A 21675-nucleotide genomic window follows, 5' to 3' on the forward strand; every position below is an offset into this window, starting at 1 on the left:
GTTAATATATACGCTATATTACAAACTCTAAAGATTACATGTTCTGTATTTCTTCTTGCCCTCCAAAATAAACTGAGTACCCTTCTCTTGAACCCATGCTCTTTCTCTAATATATTGATTTAATTTAAATTGTTTTAATTCACCAATGAAAAGATAAAAATAGACCATATTAAAAAATCTTACTTTATAAATAAGAGAGACAAGTAGACCAACCTGTATATCACCACTAAAATAATCTAAATTACATTGTATAACATGAATATTATTTAGTTTAAGTTCAGCGACTCTAGCCTGAGCTCTTGCTAAAGATTCTTCTTTATTGTCAAGAAGTATAACATGACAATCTGGTAAGCAAAAGGCAACCAGTATACCAAGGTGTCCGCTACCACTGCAGAAATCAACAATTGTGTCTCCAGGTTGTGCAATCTAAATTAACAATATATTTTACAATGATATAACATAGGTTATTCAAAATAAAAAAAAAAACAAGAACAATATTAAATTAACAATAAAATGTTATAGAAGCAGTAGATAAACCCCTTTTTTCAAAAACAATATATTGGGACAAATTCTCAACTTATACCATTTACAATCATTTAACTTAAGACTTCATAACTAAACGTTATAGTCTGAAATTTTTATACTAATCTAACCAAAATTTAATAAAATAGCTTTAAATGATGTAATTCATTACAGAATACTGGTTTTTACATTGCATAATGATCATTAACAGAAACATGTTTTGTTATCAATAAAGTATTTTCATAGAAAACTGCTTTATATACATTAAACCTTTTAAATATCAGTAAAATAATGGTAGATAAGTCTATAATAATCATAATGAAAGCCAAAATTATCCTTGTAGAGCTCTCAACCTATTTATTTAGAAAAAAAAAAATTTACAGATAATCCATTATAGACTTACTGACATTTTAAGTAACCATTATTACAAATGGATTATACGGAGAATGGTTAATTACAACTTATACACATATTAATTTAGTAATAATTTATCCAGTATCTGATAAATTATAGAATTGTACAGCTGTTATCTTAAAATTACACAATATGGTCATATTAAAAGTATTCACTTAAGCCTTGGGTGACTGGTGAGTGTATGATGAAGTAAAGAAAAGAGCTCAATGAAAGAAATAAAACATTTAGTAAGGAGTTGATTGGATGTTGTTCTTCTAAAAATAAATTGGGCTTTTAAAATCTCTAAACACCATTAGCATCACCTTACCAGTTGATGTGTAGATTTGAAAAGTTTTCCTGGTGCATGAACTGGATGCTTCCATTAAATATTCTGACATATGGATTCTGGTTCAAAATGAAGAATTCATTGCAAGTTATTAAACGATCTAAAAACCTTCCTCTAAAAACCGTTGTTTACATCCCATAAAAATTTGAATTTTGGTGTCTGAGGCTTTGAGTTGAGTATTTCAGAACTCACATGTTTTGCAATAATTCAGTTAAACATGGACAATGAAATAGACAATCACGATACACCAAAAATTGCAGTGGTTTCCCAAATTTTGAATGCGCCTGCCCTTGCAAGTAAATCATAATGTAATTTTCGTAAAGCTTCACCCAAAATTTTCACTACCATGAAAATCAGTAACACTTGTGATTTAAATTGTTCAATCCACTTATAAAGATTTGCATGGTTAATACACTTTTTACTCTACTGTTTTTATGTTTGCAAGTGAGTTTGATCAATTTTTACACCTTCAGAAAATAAAAATAAAAATTTCATCACAGCAAGCTGCTATTCCATGGTACGTGTTTCAAGCAGAGCTGACATTTTAAAATAAAACAAAAAAGCCAAAATAAAGGAAATTCTCTTAACAGCAGATATTCTATATCTCAGGGCTGCCAACTTGAACATCAGACAGTTTCAGTTGATTCTATAAAATAGTTTTTCCTGTTATTGCCATTTGTCTGTTTAATTATTTAAGAATTATCATTATAATTATAAAGAGTTTACCTGCTCTTTAAGAATATTCTTACCAGAGGTTGGTTAGAATATCAGAGCCAGTTAAAAAAAAAACTGATTCCTAATTCAGTTCTCCGTAAAGGATTTTGTTTCATGCATATTAAACAAACAAGAGTATTATAACAACACTAACACAAATACTATATCAAAGCATAAGCTTAAAGATCAAAGAAAAGAGATATGGATAATTGCTGAGCTGTAAAAGGTATGATCATAAATGATAATGATAACAAAGAAGTTGCTGTTGATTTATTACATACCAGTAGAATACCTACTTTATGCTGAAGTTATATTGTGCTGCCGGTAGCAATAAGAGCAGGAATTTAATTAAAACTTAAAACAAATGTGGCTGACCAAATACACAAACTTTCTCATACCACATAAATATTAAAAACCGTTTTAATTTTGGTAATTTAGTTGTATACGAGGTCTGTTCAGAAAATAACTGAACATTTTTAATTACACACAAACATAGATATTTAGAGATGTGCGGTGGCAGCATTACTTCTTATATAACCACATGTGCTTGGATTGTTGATATCTCGTTTAGCTTTCATGTTATTCTTATTTAAGAGCAACGTGTTTAAATGTTAGTACTGATTTTTTGATGATGATGAACTTTTGTCTCAATGTCGTAGCTGTAAACCCAGCTTTTGTTTCCCATTATGATCCTTTGCGTGAATGTTTCATCATCATCATTGGCTTGTTCAAGAGGTTGCCGACAAACATCCATTCAGTGTTCTTTCTGCTGTTTGGTCATCAAACAAGGAACAAACTTTGCTGCAACTAGATGCATGTTCAATTTTTCATTCAAAATGTCATGGCATGGTCCAATTGAGATGCTAACCCTTCTGCAAGTTGTCTGACAGTCAATGGAAGCACCAGATCGTTGATTTTCTGATCATGGGTGTCATCAGTTGAAGTCGAAGGCCTTCCTGGTTGAGGGTCATCTTCAATTGACTGGTGACCACTTGTTTCAAAAGTTGAAACATTTCTGTGAGTTTTCTCAGTTTCACACAAAATTTATGTTGTATTGTTACACCAGAAAATTGCTACTAACACTTAAACATGTTGCACTGAAATAACAGTTTCATTGGTTTAATTTTTATCGGCTTTCCTATTTTGATTAGATAGTTACTTGACATAACCTGTGAGGGTGGTTAATGGGAAGTGAAGTCTGCGAAATTGCAGGATGAATATCCAATCTGTAAATAAAGTAATGAGACCAGTTCAGAAAAATTTTTTATTTAGAATCCAATTATATATGAACTTAACATTTTCAAAATAATTCCCTTGGGAAGCCACGCAACACTTCAGACCGTTTTCCCATTTTTCATAGCAGTGTTGGGACTCAGAAACCGGAATATCCATCAGATGGCTGGTTATATATTTTTATGTTTTCTTTTGTTCCAAATCTGTGTCCTTTGATGTGTTTTTTTTACAGTTGGGAAGAAGAAAAAGTATCAAGTCAGGTGAATAAGAAGATGAGAAATTACAAGAATGTTTTTATTTGCCATAATCTCATTAATTGAGAATGCAGTGTGACAAGGTGCATTGTTGTGATGCTGCATCCAGTTGTTTTTGATGGCTGATATCACGCAGGCAACCCTTTTCTGCAGTCTTTCAAGAATTTATCAGTAAAAATATTGATTTACAGTCAGTCCTATGAGCAAAAACTCCTTATGGACAATGCCATTACTATCAAAGAAACAGATTAGCATGGTTCTGATTTGATCATTTTTGCTTTTTTGGGATGTGGTGAGTTTGAAATGTGCCACTCCTTGCTCTGGTGTTTTGTTTCTGGATCAAATAACATTTTTTAGAATATCAGGATCAGTTTTAATTCGTTCTAGAACGCGGCACACTTCCATCCTGTTGTTTTTCTGTTCAACAATGAGGTTTTGTGGGACCAATTTTGGACCCACAAGTTTTTTCAAGTTCAATTGTTCTGCAATGATTCTGACAGTTAATTGCCAGTCGTACCATATCAAGTCTCTGATTTGCTCAATATTGCCGTCACTTTTTGGCGTTAACGATCTTCCAGAGCATGGATCATTTGCAACTGATTACCAGTCATCTGAAAATGCTTTACACCACCTAAAATCTTTGGCTTGGTTACAGATCATCATCTCCATACGCCCTTTTCAATTTTGAAAAAGTTACAGTAGCATTTTCACAGAATTTAACACAAAACTTGATTCCACAACATTGCTCATAATTAGTATCACTCATTTTTGTAATGCACAACAAAAACTCATTTCATGATAAGTTTGTTTACATCTCACATGGCAACAATAGACTAAAATATTACTATCTAATATAAATCAGCTATTCATACAATCATATGTTTACTAGTAACTTTACAGTGTTGTCACTTTGGCTGCCAAAAAAAATTAGTCTCATTACTTTATTTATAGATCTTGTATACGTTGTGGTACATCTACATATGTGACTATATCTGTATGGTATATTTAAATTTGTTAAGTTTGATTCCTTACTTTTATATATGTGAGTAAACAAACATTATTTCAAATCTTAAATTAATACCTTAAGAACAGCTTTGGCAAGATTTTCTAACTGTTGAACTTTTCTGCTCAGCCTAGAGTTTGGAACATCAGGTTGTACACTGGTAGGTAGACATGACCAATCTAACAATTTTTCATAACCAAATGGCAATGAAGAATACTCAACAGGTATCAATATATTATCCATCGTCAATAATATACCATCAACCTCATCTTGCCTTGTATACAATTTTGACCTTGGTTTATAACTGTAACAAACAAATATTTGATATTTTGATAACTGTAACGCAATTCATTTAGTAGACAACAGGTGAACAAAAATAACATGAGTGCAGAATACTTAATTCAAAAACTACTATATGAAAACTCACTTAGGTGAAATACCAAACCAGCAACTTATAATACCTTCAACAACTTATACACCTTAAATACAACTTATATACCAACTTATATGCAACTTATATTCCTTATAATATCTTATTTACATTAAAGAAAACGGCTGCCAAAGAGTAGAAAAACTTTCACAACTTCTCCAGTAAAGTTATACAACTCTAGCTACTGAAGGCTTCACCTTCGACAGACTTAGTAGGAAAAATACGTAGAACATTAAAATATGTAAGTAAGCAGTAAAGAATTATGTAAAAAAATTTTTTCTGTTAGTAAAATTTTCAGGTACAGGATCCCCGGCATCCATATCTCCCTACCTACTCTCTTGACTAACAGCAACCAAAATTAAATGGCATCAATGACCTGTATTCAGAAATTTGATAAACTTGGTAATTCAGTTATATCAAATAACATAATAATTGACAAAAAAAATTAGGCTTACTACTCCTGTTTCTGAATGAAATTACTTCAAAACCAAATTGACAAACAAATGCAATCTAATGTTATCTGATTAGTACAACAGTGTGATTTTTAGTCTGTAAATGACAAAAAAGAAAGTTGTTTTATTGCACTTACTTCTTATGGAGGTTTGAATAAAACAAAATGCAATCAGAAAGTATCTTAGCTAGGTAAAAGGAGAAGTGAAATTAAAATTCTGTATTCATTTTAATGAAATTCTGAATATGAATCCCAATTTTTTTAAATAAACTAACTGCATCAGATTAGGCACATTTTTATCTTACTGAGAATTATAAACAAATAAAATTTCCATTACTGGAATGACAAAAATTCATTGCAAATGTACAAAAAGCAATTGCAAAATTATGGTATACATTGTTTCTTTTTGAATTATTGACCCATACTTTTTCAAAGAAGATGGTCACACAGTAACCATTACTTCCGAGTGATAATGTGAAATACTTATATGCTACATTGATAATTGGTGAGATTCATGCTTAAATTCAATTCCAACAAATTGGTGTCACAGCATTTACTATTTGAATAACAATGAATGTTCTGAAAACATGTTTCCCAAAAACTACATTTTCCATTACGGAGTCACAAAATTGACCACCTAAAACTAAACAAAATTTGATTTTTTAAAGGAGAGTTAATAAATTCTAAATAATTAATGCATTTTAAATGAAATTTAAATTTATTTCTATTAAATGTATTTCCTCAAAAAATAACTATGAAGAACATCACATTCCACTACCATAATCTTTATTTTGACAACTACTTATAAAAAAAGAAATAATTTCTTTTATTACGGTAAATAAGAATTAAAATTAAAATTTTGCTAATGGAAATCATGTAGCTATCTCTAATAGTATTAGATGATTTAGCCAGTAACTTATATTTACTTTTCCTAATGTGTGCATTGCAATCTGTTTAACAAGTGAACAATAAGCAACTCCCTATGGCCCCATAAGATGAGGATTATATGTATGACATATAAATGAAATGTAGTCTTGTACAGACTCAGGCCAACCATTCCTGAGACATGTGGTTAATTGAATCCCAACCACCAAAGTATACTAGTATTCACTGTCAAGTATTCAAATCCGTATAAAGCAAATACTATTCGAACCTCAGAATCTTTAACTTTGACAATCAGCATCTAAACAACTGATTTGCAACACCAAGTTAACCACTAGACCAGCCTGGTGGTTAACTCATAAAATAACTATACAAAAATAATACTATAAATGAAACATGCTTTTAGTTTGTCAACCATTACATAAACAATTATCAAGAATCAAAGGTAATATTATAAATAAACCTTGCTTAGTAAAAAAAAAACTATAACTTGCATTAAAAATAACTACAAACTAAACACAAAAAAATAAAAATATTATGTTTATGCTTCTGTATAGTTAATCACTTTAAAAATAAAAAAATTATACGAATAGTTTCCTTACCGTTTTGGGTCGCTTTTATACAAGCTTTGTGTAGGAACATAAGGCTTAATATATACTATATTTAGATCATTAATCACAATAGTTGGCAACAAATTAAATACAGTTAATGTATCCAAAATATGTTGTTGTTCAGAAATTAATTTGTACCATTTATGAACTAATGGTAACAATGACTCTAATGAACTACTAGAAATAATCTTGAGTATAATATAGAAACATGGAAATATTATAATATCAGCTAAAGACATCTGATGACTTTCAGCAAAACTATGATTTAATGTGTCCTGATTTTTATCCTGTAATACTTTTTTAATATTATGAACACGAACTGCTTGATTTAAATGTTCTTCAAAGCGAACAACATCGACAGGAATTTTTAAACTGTCATTTAAAATATTACTTATACTATCACTGAGCACACTTTCAACTGTATTGATTATGTCCACTTCACAATATCTAGTCCATAGAGATACTTCGGCACATGCAGCTAAACAACTTTCTCTGAAACCTAACAGCCACTTCCATTCTTCTCCACTGCATTTTATCACCTACATTAAAAGAATAAAATAAAATATATTAAAGTTTACATCACATTTAATTAGAATGATCTATAAAAATATAACATACAGTGAATTTGTGTGTGTGTGTGTGTGTGTGTGTGTGTGTGTGTGTGTGTGTGTGTGCGCACGCGCACACACACACACACACACACACAACACCACATATTTGATACCAATGGAAAAAATAAAGAAGATAATTTCTCAACGAAAATTTTTATTTCTCATATAATCTTCTTTCAAGTTTTTTCACTAAGTCTAACAATGCTCAGGTTTTAACCCAACCTTACAGTATGACTTATCTAAGCCTTCAAAATAGGCAAATATTTCAACAGTAACTTTATGATTTGTGTAAATCAGCAAGCCAGTTCTTTGTATTTGGAAACAGATAACAGTTCAAAGGTGTCCAAGTAAGGGGGATGTGGACGAATTTTGTAGTAAAATTCACACAATTTTGCTGTAACTATCACAAAAGTGAGCAAGTGTATTTTTTTGTGAAAAAAATATTTCTTTTCACAAATGTGATCTTTTTTACTTTCTCATTTAGATGATCCAGGAAATATGAATAATATTGCCCGGTTATCGTTTTCTCTGCTCCAAAAAGTCAATGAAGTTTATGCAATGAGTACCCATCCCAAATGACAGCAACAATCGTTTTTCTTGCTCTTTGTAGCAAGTTCTCCTACTGCAACCCAACATTTTAACTGTTCCTTAGTTTCAGGTTGGTAGTATTATAGTCATTTTCATCAACTGTTTTAAAATGTAGCAAAAATTCCTTTCAATTTGTTTGAAGCAGCCCCCACACACTTTCAATCTTCTATCCTCAATCACCATAGGATTTTTTTCAGTATTCTCTCTAGTTGTAACCTTAACAGGCTGTCCAAAATGTTCAGCATGGTTGTGCTCATAAAATCACTCCAAAAAATTACCAAACCATCTGTAAATTGTTCTAATTTATAGAAGTAACACACCATCATATTGGCTTTACTTTTTTGCACGGTTTTACCAAATCTTCAAATGTAATGTTGTAACATTTCGATGAGCTGGTCATGAATCTCAATTAGTAGTTATCAGCTGGAACAACATTTTCACTAAAGGATTCAGTAGCCGCTCTTTGAGAAACCATTTTTATCTCCTGGGAATTACTCCATCAACTGAATTTTTAGCTCAAGCAAATGCATCTTCATGCTATCCAAACTGTGGTGAATAATAGTGCCTTCTTCATCCAAATCTTTCTCAATATAATCAGAACTGAGCAGAAACATATCAAAATTTTGTTTTGAATGCTAATAATCCATATATCCAGCTTCTTAATGAAAGCATGAATTTTGTCTATCATTAATAAAATGTTTTTATCACATCCTTGTAAATTCACATTCAAGCCGCAAAAATACATCAACTAAGTAAACAAATCGCAATATATACTCATCATTCTGTAAAAACATTGAGAATGGCATTTTTTTTACCCTGGAGAAATATTATTAATTCATCTCGTAACTCCAATAACCAGCTTAACACTTTCCCCTGCGATAACCATCTGACTTCTGCAGCAAACAACCTATTCTGTAATTGTCAACTTTTAATAAAATTAACCATTTTTACAGCCTTACAAAGAATTTATTTGAGATTTTCCAGCATATTTTTGAGCATATCTGTGAAGGAAGCAGTGGGTCCATTCTTCCCCTACATAAGATGATCTTTAGATTATTTTTTTCAGAAATCCACTGTTATCACCTTTGCACCATCACTACATACTGCAATACATTATGTCAAATATATGTTATAGTTCTTAGTAGCTTCACAAAAAGCATAATAAAGACACTGTCCTGTTGCATGAACACGTATTATTGATTTGTAAAACATACTTTCTTTGACTGATCTGTCCCTATCACATTCATATCTCACAAAACATAAGAACAGATAAATGTTTGCTACATGTGTTGATTCATCAAAGTGAATATTAAAAGATTCACTTGCTGAATTATCTGACCATGAATATCTGCAGCCATGTCATCAATTCTCCTTGACACTGGATTGTCAGTGGAATTTTTTTCAATTTTTTTTGCTCCTTCCACATCTTTAAAACACTGACCATATCAATTTCAACAGGCAGTACAAGATTTTCTGCAATTGTATGGGGTTTAGACATCTTATCTACTCTTAATGCTATGAGATAAGGTGCTTCAAGTGTACTTTTATGAGTATGGCTTGATTTACAAACAGATGCTTGCTGATTTCCCAAAGTATATAATTATCTTTCAAAAAATTCCAAGGGTTTGCTTTCATGATGTGGAGATTTTTTTACAAGTGTCAAAATTAATTCTGATGGCTTCAAGCTTTCATTGGAGAGGACTTGAAAGCAAACAATGCACTCTGGCTTTCCATCTAATGAGGTAAATCCACAATTTAAATAACTTTCACTGTACAATCTTGTTTTTTTATCAGTTGATTCACTGGATGTAGAAGACTCACTTCATTTTTTCATAAATTTATTCATTTAGCATAAAAATCTAATTTAAAAAAAAACTAGTTACATCATTTGACCACACTCTAAAAAACCGAAACCTCAATTATTATTTTCAATTAAACTATGCTTCTAAAAACTTAAATAAAGGCATCAGACGCAAACTTCACATTCAAAACTAAGCTGACATTCTGCAATTTGTTATGCCTCTTTTATACTGCTGGGAGCATGATGTGTTCTAACATATCATATGCATGTTCGAACATGATAATCTCACAGCGAATATTATGCAGGCAGTCCAAATTACAAGGGGCATATCAAGTTGGAACTTGTAATTTGCTCATGTGCCCTCGCTATCAATGCAGCTAAATAGTTTTAACTAGGTTTCACTGGATTGAGAGGTTGAAGGTCATGAAATATTCATGATATATTTCTTTTTACTTTTTGGGGGTCATGAAGCTAAAAAGGTTGAGAATCACTCTCTTAGAAGAAATTGGAAAATGATAAAGAGAATTGAAGAAGCTATCAAGTATAAGTATAAGTATTTATCATGAACGTTCAGAATAACAAAAATGTAAGATTTGTGTAATGAATAGGAGAATGAAAAGCAGAAAGAAGAAAATGAACGAGCAGAGTTACAATGATCAGTTATTGGATGTTTTTATAAAAATGACGTTCAATTGAGACCATGGTCAAAAACCATTTCTATCAAAGAAGAAATAGATTTCCCTGGCATGTTTTCAAGATGCTATACAGCTTGAACTCTAACTTTAATTTCTGTATATGCAGAATTAATGTACATTTACATTACACAAAGAGTTAATGCACTTTTTATATATATTAAGTGTATGTATCCGTGTTCCACACTTTTAATTACTCAGGAGATCTGCTACAGCCAACAACCCTAAGGCAGTTCCAGTGAATGCTAAACCATGGATCAATCACCTGGGGGAGCTAAAAAATGTCAGTTGATACTATATTACATAAGTTGGTTGTACACTATCGTACACTACTAAAATTAACAGTATTAGTATTTTATAAGAGAAAGTTTATTTTATTGGAGTATGACATTAGAGTATGGAATTAGTTTATGGTTGATTTTTATCAATTACAACATATCAAGAGAACTGTACACAAAAAAGGAAATAACTACTGGACAGCATATCAAAAGATTATCTGATGAATCAACAGCAAACAAAGAATGAATCACAACTTTCTGTCATCAGTTAACTCTGCATTGAAAATTTCAGCATGGAAGTAATTGGTGAATTCCTTTTAACACTTTTACAAACACTTAACACTTCAAAACTTAAATTTACAAAAATCAGTATAATAATTCATAGAGAAAAATGACCAAATCTACATCACAAATACAGTAGATATGGGTTGTAAAAGCCTTCCATACACGCTGCAGTCACTTGACTGCAGTGTGTATAATGTTAAATTAGAAAAGAGTAACTTTACTCTTTTCTAATTTAAGAAAAGTCAATTATCACTAACAAAGACATTAACAAAAACACTATTTAATAAAACCTTGGATAAATTTTTAGACTTTCTAAAATGTTGAATTTCATAAAAATTCTACTTTTAAAACATCAGAATGCAATTGTTTCATCAAAGCTAGTGTAGATTCTCAACTAATTCCAAATAAGAATATAATTATATGAAAAACACATACATTAAAAGAAAAGCAAAACCCTAAAATAAAAAATGCCATTATTTGTAAGTTAATTTATTATTACTTACTCTTCTTAAAACGGCACACAATCCAGCAGTACAAGAGATTCCATCATTATTGGTGAAAACAGGTAAATGGCAATCTTTGATGGGATGTTTTAAATCTTTTAGAGACAGAACTCTATAACTAAATCCTTTTAAATTAACTGATACAGTAGGCTGGTGGTAGTTATCATTGTCATTTAACACTAATGAAATAATCAGTTGTACAGGTAACTGTAAGTATTTCAGTACAAAAAGACAAATGGCTGACTGAACAGGAACAATACACTCATCACCATTAATGTTGTGGATTAATAAGAATACTTCTGCTTCAGTCATCATGAAAACTCTGAAATAAACCAATAAAATTTATATAAGAATACTTTAAATAAAAAAGACAACCTACAAACATTTGCATCACAAAAGATTTTAAGTCCACAAAATTAACTCCATGCTCTTTATGAATGTGAGTTTATTATCCTGGTCAGCAATAATGTTTTTCAGATGACTCAAATTTCCATACTTCATTCCCACTGGTAGGTTGACCTAAGATGGACATCTGATATGAAAATAATGTTAAATTTCTCCTGCCAACCCACCAATACTGGCAAGTAGGTATGAAAAGACAAAAAATATATATATAGAAAATATATTATCAATTAATTCTGATGAAAATATTTGATAAGTCGGTACAAAATCAAGAGATGACCACCGGTAGAGACTGTACTATTAGTACATTGTTCAAGTCATTCGTAGTTCTCACATCTCTGCTAGGTGCATACACCATGTTTCAATCGGATACATTAATAATTCTGTTGTAGTCAGTCGTTTGAGTCAACCAAGTATTGTGATTAATGAAAAGTGGGCAAAGGGAAAGTAGCTCTTTTGCAAAAAAAAACTACTGTTGTGATCAAACATTATTTTTTGAAAGATAAAATCATTCAAGAAACTAAAGCACAACTAAATAAATATTATGCGAGTCGACTCCATTGATTAGAACAGTTTATCGGTGGTACAGTTATTTTCAGAGTGGTCATATGAGCATAAATGAAACTGAACATTCCAGGTGGCCTGTTTATGTTACAAACTAAAAGAATATTGAAAAAACTTTTGATATTGCGATGGAAGACAAAAGATAAAAGAAGAAAGAGAGAATAAGATTGCAAAAACGATAGACATCTCAAATTAATGAACACATCATATTTCACAGAAATATTTACACATGCAAAAACTATTCATAAGATGAATGCCACATTTGCTCACAATCAAAGTGTTGAAAAGTAAACTGCAAATTTCTAAGCACAGAGAAACTGAAAAAAGTAGTGAATTGCAGTCTATGAACTCACTCCAAAGTAACTGTTCCATCAGCAAGAAAGATTATACTTGTGGCTGATTCTTCATTGACTTTCCGAAATAAATTTATTTGAAATTTTATGCTCGTTACAGTTCATATGATTATAGAAAAAAATTAAATAAAAATATCTTTGCATTGCAATAGGCAAGCTGAAAATCAAAATAAATTTATTTAATTAACTTTTTTCAAGTTCTGTAAAACAAAGTCTTTTTGTCAGGTTAATAAATAACACTAGTCAACAAATTAAAAATTTTTTAAGTAACTTTGATGAAAAAAGTTGTATTTAAATATTTTGTGGCCCCTGATTTGAAAATGATATGCAAAATACTGTAAGATGTACAATTTTTCTGTTATAGGGGTTGGGGATTTGACTAAAAACAAAAGATGACATATTTTTTCAATGTAATATATATTGAATAAAAAATATATTTAAATCTAAAACATGTTAATCTAATTAAAGACATTTTATTAAGGAACATATGCAATAAAAAATATAAAATGTTGCATAAAGGACCATAGCAACATAATGCAATGACAAAAATATATATTTTTTTCTCTTATATTCAGTAAAATCTTCTTTAAAAACCAGCAGTAATCACCCATCACAGATGGGTCCCAGCATCCCTGGTGTTGTGTTTTATTAAGAACATCAGGACAAATTTTCTTGATGTCCTGGTAAATTTCTAACCTTGTTCGTCACTGCATCCAAATTTTCTGGAAAAAATCCAAATGAGTACAAAAAATACATTTTTAAGGACATGCGATATCCTAGTAATTCATATGTTTTTAAGAGTTGAGGGTTTTATAGTTTTATCTACTTCATCTATGAAGGTTTTATGGTTCTCATCTTTCTTATTACCCAGAAATCCCTTCACTATACTCACAAAACAGTTCCAAGCAGCCAATTCTTTAACATTTTATTTTTTTTACAAAGGGGATCACTTAAAAGTTTCCTTATTTCAGGTCCAATAGAGATATCTTCTTTTAGTTTTGCATTACTTAAATGGGAAAAAAGTTCTTTTAAGAAATTGAAACCATTACTTTCTTTATCCATAATATAACAAAGTTTTTTATTAGTCGAACCTTAATAATCAGAAGCAGGAGAAGCACTTTTTTTGTATCAATGAGAGGAGCATAATTTACATTTGAAGTACCTGGATTAATCTTTCTAAATGAAATGTTCTTCTTGTATTGCCCGACTGTCCCATAGGCATATAAAAGAATAATACTTTGTAAAACCCCGTGAAGCCCTAATGTGAATGGAAATTCACTTTTATATCTCCATAAATATCCAACTGATACTGTTCATATTTAACTTCATTATGGTAGCTAAGTTATCATAGTTTTCTTTCATGTCACTGAATGAGCGAGATGGTTTTTCATTTCCATTATGAAACAAGACTGTTTTTAGACTGTATTTGCATGAATCTATGAATATATGCCACCCAGAAAGTATGTGTTCAACATAAGTTCACTCATTAAACCATCAATATCATAACAGATTCATGGCAATCCTTCAATTTTATAGAAACTAAAATGTTACATTCCATTTTCGGTAAAGTGAAACACTTGTGTTTTTATCTAACAGATTTCATTCTTGAAGTCTGGAACCAAAAAATTAAATTCTTTGTTTTAGCAAACCAAGGCACATAAGTCATTTAATTTGTTTTGAGTTTTAAATAAGGGTCACTGACGGTTTGTAAAAACAGGGTCACTATCAGTGGTCTCAGGAAGTTGTGAACCAAATTCTAATGAGAAATAACAATCATCAGGAAACTTATTGTTTTCTAAGTTTAAGGCACAATTGGCACTGGAAATTCCTGGCTGTGATAAATGGGCCTTAGTGCTGAAGGCAAATTTTGATACTCAATTTTACCCTTTGCTTTTTTGAATACCTCTCTTTTAGTAAAGCAAAAGTAACAATCACTTATATGATCAGAAGGTTCTCTCCACACCACAGGAACAGCAAAGAGCATAGAAATTTTCTTGAAATGCATCCACTGCGCGAGATTTGCATGAAACTCGCACAGAAAATATAAGGAGCTCAATGTTTATCTTGATCTCCAATTTGGCACTTAAAATATAAAAATTAGGCTTTTTTGACTTCCTGAGATATAGATCTAATCTGTGACTTTAAAGTAAATCTTCCACATGTATAAAAAACTTATCCACTAGATTTTTGCATCAGACAATTAGGACTTGGCCATTTTACACAAAATATAACAAAATCACTAAAAGACATAAGACTGTATGCAAGACAGAATCAAACTAAACTTTAAAGAAACATAACAGAGTTTTTAAAAGCTTGTAGAAAGCAGTGGGAATATCCAGTAAGCCAGGTGTAAACAATTCCAGGTAATTCAAAACAGGTTAACAGGTAGAAAGAACTCTGAAATGGGACATGGTAGGAAAATTTGGGAATAGATATTTTAATAATAAAATAAAACACAAAAAGCATTTTCATTCATTTTACAAAAATCATGTACACCAGTGTTAATTATATTCAAATAAAATAAAAATCAGCAAACATGAATTCACAAGTTTTTTAGATTCTTATAATCATTTGTATTATAAATACTGTACAATTAAAAAAATCATCTCCATTAGTTTATATGTAAGAAAAGAAGATAAATATTTAAAAAAAGTTATATGGAAACTCAAACAAGAGTCCTCTTGACCATGAGACTGGAATGCTTGTCATTCAGCTCTGTGACTTTAGATATGTAAATTAGCTACTTGAAATACTCAAAGATCTTTAAATGGAGTTTACTTATTAGGTAGGACCAAGTTGGAAGTTGCAATTTTGGATTTAAAGTAGGGATCATCACCCCTTCTCCCACCCAGCAAAAGAGCAATAAATACACTCTGTACCTGCATCTGGCCTTGACAGCATCTTCGATATATTATCTGTTTACAAATATGAAGAACTGGCTTGCTAGAAAGAAATTTTGAAGTTATTGCAAAAACATCTGCCAGTTTTGAAGACTTGAATAAATCTTATATGAATGGGATAAGTGGTCAAAAAACTTGAGCATTGTTGAACCAAGTGTATAAATTGAAACGAGATTTTGTTGAGAAATAGAAAACTTTTCCTGGAGAATTGTGTCCTTTTTTTTCACAGATTTATCAAACACTACAGATACAAATACTACAGATCTTGAAAAATGATTTGTTTAAGATGTAAGTATTAAATTCTTAATGTATTAATTTATCCATCCTAAGCAGATAAACAAACAAAATTCAGAAAGAAAGTTTAAAAGTTATATTTAAAATATATCTGAAGAAATTACTTGAGTAGTAGTTACTTACAAATTTATTTAAGTCTCAAATAGGCCATGAAACAAAATTTTTAATCATAAATATCAGTTTTAGATACAATTTGAAATAATTGTATCTTTACAATAATAATAATAATTGTTTTGATACAAAACATAATTTTTTTAATGAAGTTTATACTATAAAGCATTTTCTCTATCCTAGCTACATCAAATATATAAACAAATTCTGACCAAAATGATTTTCAATATCTCTCTCCTTTACTAATACTTTTACAACACATTCATTTTAACCAGTTTTGAACTTTTTTAACAAATTACTCCAACATATTTTGTCCAGTCACGACCTTCATTACTCCAAAACAGGTTTTCTAGGTAATTTAAAATAGACCACTATGATACACCAGGTTATTCTTAATAGCTGACATATTTTATGGTATACACAAGTAAACTGATGAATAGAAAGACAAAATTGAAAAAATAATTACAGCACAAAATTTATGCAAAATTAAAAGAAAACTGTATATTTTCAAACATACAAATTAATTTAAATTTACTTATTGGTAATGCAAATTTTACAGGAAGTACAAATCTAGTTACATGTTGTGTGTTTTTTTAATAAAATAAGTATTACATTTAACAAGAAAAGCAATTTTTATAATTGAACCATTATAAAAACTGCTACTTTAAAATATTAAGCGATAGGCTTGGAAGGTGGATTTGAATAGCAGATACATAAAATAAAATTAAATTTTTGATCTGAAAAAATTCCAACTTACTCAATTTTTAGGTGAGTGTTTAGAAAAGCAAACGAAATTATTTTTCAAATCCCTTACCGACCTAACCTTTTTCTGCACAAGAAATAAATTCAATAAAATGTATTTTTTAAATTACTCTTTTTAAATTTTAATTTCTGGGAAAACAGACTTCATTATTTGAAAGGAGAAAAATAACAAAAAAATGTAAATGTAATTCTTTCATTAGAGCAAAACTGTTTCAGCTACAATTTTTCAAGACCCTCGGATCATATGCTCGATAGAAGAGTGCTTAAACATAAATTGTTACTACAACTGTGCTAGTAGGTTTATAAATTTGTTAAAATATCTGATAAACAATAATAGCTAACAATAAAGGATTTATTATATATTAAATAAAGATCTATATCTAACTGACTCATATGGTTGTAATGATGGTTTTTTTTATATATTAACATTATACAAGTAAAATTGAATAATACATTTGAATTTATTTATTTATTTTAATAAAATAAAAATAGTTCAAAATAAAATGAGAATATGTGAAATTTGTAGGAGACCAGTTGTTACATACAGTTCAGAGATATGACCAAAAAAACTTGTGATGAAAAGTATTTGAGAATTTTTTAAACAAAATCTTACATAAACGAACATGAGGAATAGAGGATACACACAGTAAGGAGCTGGAGGAACCAATAAACAGCAGAGATTCAGTAAAATTTATTGAAGCACTTATATAGCTGGCTGAGCAGATTTGAAAAGATAGATAACGCAAGAATAGTTTAAGAAACAATGAAGAACAGATATTTTACACAAAGATTGACACAAATTCAATGTGTTTAGAATTACCTCAAAATACTGCATCTTTCAGGTCAAATTTACTTCATTTCTACTTCTGAGATCAATTTGGTAGTTATTATAGTTCTGAAAGATGTGCTGATATTCACAATATTTACTAAATATAATACGTACAAAAAACTAAAATTTAATAAAGACAGCAGCTTGTACTTACAAACTCATACACTATTTGCAATCTGCCTTTGTATACGACGAAGCATACGATGATCAAGAATTTTCTGGCGCAAATGAACAACAGCAGTGGAAACACAAGCAATTAAAAGCATTATTCCCTCAAACTGCCAAAATTTTTTCTCTTCCAGCCATTTTACTTTATCACAGCTACAAATGAAATTAAAAAAGTGAATGTTAAAAAACTGTATTATGTTGAAAAGTTACAATAAATTTTATTAAAAGAGACATTCAAAAAGCAGTTACATTTTAGCATTCATTTAACATCACAATGCAGATAGCTTTTCAATGATAGAAGAGCTAGATTATGTTATGTGATGAATGTGGTTATGCGGAATGAATATCATGTGTTTATATATTTCTTGTATTAAGAAATCAAATTTCAGATCTCACTTCACTGCTACAGTATTTTCTATTTTCTTACCTATTTTAGATATACACAGAGACAACAAAATTGTAAAGAATGTAATAAGAACCTGCACAATTTAGTATATAAATGAATGAGACTGGCTGAAAAGATTCAGACATGCCTGGGTCAACTGTACAGTAAGGATGTGTTAACTTATGAAACAACCCCTAAATTTAAAAGATTTACCATTTTTTTATTTACTAATTATGCTCGGTTATCTTATAACAGCGACTATAGTGACAGAAGACTGGAAGAGTACAATGGAAATAAAAGGAACAATAACAATGATAAAGAAAACCTTCAATAAGAAGGGGAAATTACTATGTAGTAAATGATTTAGAGCTGAGGAAGGGGTTACCCAAATCGTATACATAGTGTCTTGTTTTAAGGAAGTGAAGCACAGCTGATGCGTAGGAAGGAGAGGGACTGGATTGAGGCTTTTAAGTTATGAATGTGGAGAAGGATTGAGAGATAAACTGAGGAATAAGGAAGTAATGAATAGGATTAAAAAAGAATAGCACTTTTGAAGGAAGTACACCAAAGAAATGGAAACTAGTCAGGATATCCGGTTAGAGGAAGTGAAAACTTGACAACTGCATTGCAAGGGTCAGTAGAAGGAGAAAGGAAGAGAGGAAGAAGAAAGATGAATTTAATAGATAAGATGAAGACTGGAAACTACAAGGAGCTGAAGGAGAAGTCTTGGAACAAAAATGGTGACTGATGGCTTAAGAGAAATGCCACCAGATAAAATAATACCACATCATGACGATTGTATCTGGCCCTCCATGATCCTACCCTAAAATATACAATTATTAAAATCTGATGAGTTTTGTTTGCAATTAATATAAAATAAATACTGAGAAAATTAATAGTTATTAAATTATGCTTTGTGTGCATATCCCTGTAAATATGGACTCCACATTACAATATGAAAGGAAAAGACCTGATGTAAACTAGCTTACAGTATCCCATTTTGTACTATTTCAATCACTTATTTTTTTTCTTATCACATAACAATACCATTTTTAATAAAATCTGTATACAAATTTAATTATAAAACATAATTATTCTATTTTTTAATATTAAATATTAACGAGAGGGTATTCCCCAGTCAAACTTGACTGCAAATAATAGTAGATTTAAAAATTGTTTTTATTTATTTGGTTTTATATTTTATATTTTCCTCTGGGGAAAAAAATTACCATTTCTATATGATTGTAGTAGATGATCAATAATCTGGTGAAACCAGATAAACAATAGATATTTGCACCATATAAATCAGTGGTATATATTTCTTTAGGGACTAATAAGACTAATCCTTTTTTTCCTTGTTTAACCTCCAAGATCACCATTAGGTATTGCTTTAGGAATGAAATGAATGATTTGCTGTGTGTATGAAAAATGCCATGCCTGACTGGGATTCAAACCTGGGACCTCCAGATGAAAGGCCGAGGTGCTACTATTCGCACCATGGAGGCCGGCGATAAGACTAATCCTAGCAATAAAAAATCGATCAACATAATGTGGAAATACTTGTATTCACCAACACAAAAATAAGAATCTTAAAATTTTAGCATTAATGTACAGATACATAAAATATTGAGTTAAAATTAAAAAAATTCTTGCGCAGTTCTGTACTAGATCAACTCAATATTTTATTGTTTCTTTCAAAAGTATAAATTCATTCTAATAAAATTTTTTTGTAAAAGAGACCTTTGATCTATAGAAAACTGTTATATGTCAAAAATGTACTACAATAAAAAATAAAATTAAAACAACAAATAAAAACTAAGATAATAATATTGCTAACAGTAGATACTACAGATAAAGAAACATCAACATTCCAACTTTCATAACAAACCACACTTCTAGTTTGCCACACTCAAATTTTTTCAATCTTAAATTGGGTGTAACTCAAGAATGAATCAACCAATCTTCATAAAATTTCTACATGCACAAGTTCGAATACATTACTAAAGCATATCTAAATTTCAATAAAATTGATCAAGTAGTTTTAGACATTTTTGAACCACAAAATTAAATATATGCAATATATTATATATATTATGCGCACGTGCGCGTGCACATACACACACATAGATATATATATATATAAGAAACCCACCAATTTAAGTGAATTGTATTTTTGTACTCCCCATACCTCAAAACGTAAAGAAAATTCATTTTCATCCCCCACTTCCACCATGCAATTGAGAATAACACTGAACGTTTCTTTGAAAAGCCAGTAAAAAAAAAAATGTAAGATATAAACCATGAGTAAATAAATAATAAACTTGAAAATACATAGGGATCCAAAAAATGTACTCACTGTTTGTAATTAATATCTAAACAAAAAGACTTACACTCATTAATCTAACATGAAGTGTTAGTGTAAGGTATTAAATTTGTTGTGGTAGGTGGACCTGGCAATTTATGCCGTGCATGAACGGGTGGTTGATGGTGGAATGAGCCAGTCATATTAGCCAGTGCAGCAGAAGACAGTCAAGCAGTAACAAGGGCTGAAGTTTGCTTGTCGTTTATTGAATGCAAGCCTGTATTGAAGTGGGTAGTAGAAGTACAAGAACATTCACGCAGTACAATGGCAGTGGCAGAGAAAGTTTGAAACAAGGAAAGATCTGGCCGACCACAAACAGCTACAAGTCCGGTGTCCATAATGTGGTATTGCAACATTTCACCCTATCACCGCAAAAATCAGTGAACCAGGAAGCACATGAAAGTGGGGTGAACCAGTCAAGTGTAAGATACATTCTGAAGAGTGCAAAGTGAAAAGGCTACATTCCAAGACTGCTACACACCATGAATGAGGACAACCCAGATTGAAGAATGGAGTACTGTGAATGATTTCAGCACATGGTTGGTGAGGATGAGGAATTTTCAGGGAAGTTTGTGTGGACTGATGAGACACAATTCAAACTTAACAGTACTGTGAACCACCACAATTGTGTTTACTGGGCTCTTGAAAAGCCTCATGCTCATGTGGACAGGGCAGTGAATCTACCGGGGGTTGCTGTGTGGTGTGGCCTATCAGTGCACGGTTTGACTGATCCCTTCTTCTTCGAGGATACCATAAACTGGTGAGGCATATCTTGATGTGCTTCAGACAAAAATTTTGTCTGCCATCCAAAGCTTGTATGATGAACTTTTTTACATGCAATAAGACGGATCCCTGCCTCACTACCATCAAGATGTCAGGTTGTACCTTGATAAAACTCTACCCAGACGGTGGGTGGGTCGTAGAGATATTGTTGAGTACCCACCTTGG

General features: G+C 30.7%; 1 protein-coding gene across 3 annotated transcripts in view; it reads right to left on the reverse strand.

The window, feature by feature from the left end:
* LOC142321549 (glutathione S-transferase C-terminal domain-containing protein homolog) overlaps positions 1-21675 on the reverse strand; it is a 46878-nt gene that overhangs the window by 11851 nt on the left and 13352 nt on the right. For 2 of the 3 annotated variants that reach the window (XM_075359717.1, XM_075359719.1), the window contains 4 exons: positions 11598-11919; positions 6831-7378; positions 4544-4769; positions 214-426 (listed from right to left, as the gene is read on the reverse strand). In XM_075359717.1, the coding sequence (XP_075215832.1) occupies positions 214-426; positions 4544-4769; positions 6831-7378; positions 11598-11919 (1309 nt within the window). Of the gene's footprint in view, positions 1-213; positions 427-4543; positions 4770-6830; positions 7379-11597; positions 11920-17966; positions 18107-21675 lie in introns of those variants that run through there. The other variant, XM_075359718.1, reaches the window with a different exon arrangement.

The sequence above is a fragment of the Lycorma delicatula genome, chromosome 3 (genome assembly GCF_047948215.1).
Source record: "Lycorma delicatula isolate Av1 chromosome 3, ASM4794821v1, whole genome shotgun sequence".
NCBI lineage: Eukaryota > Metazoa > Arthropoda > Insecta > Hemiptera > Fulgoridae > Lycorma > Lycorma delicatula.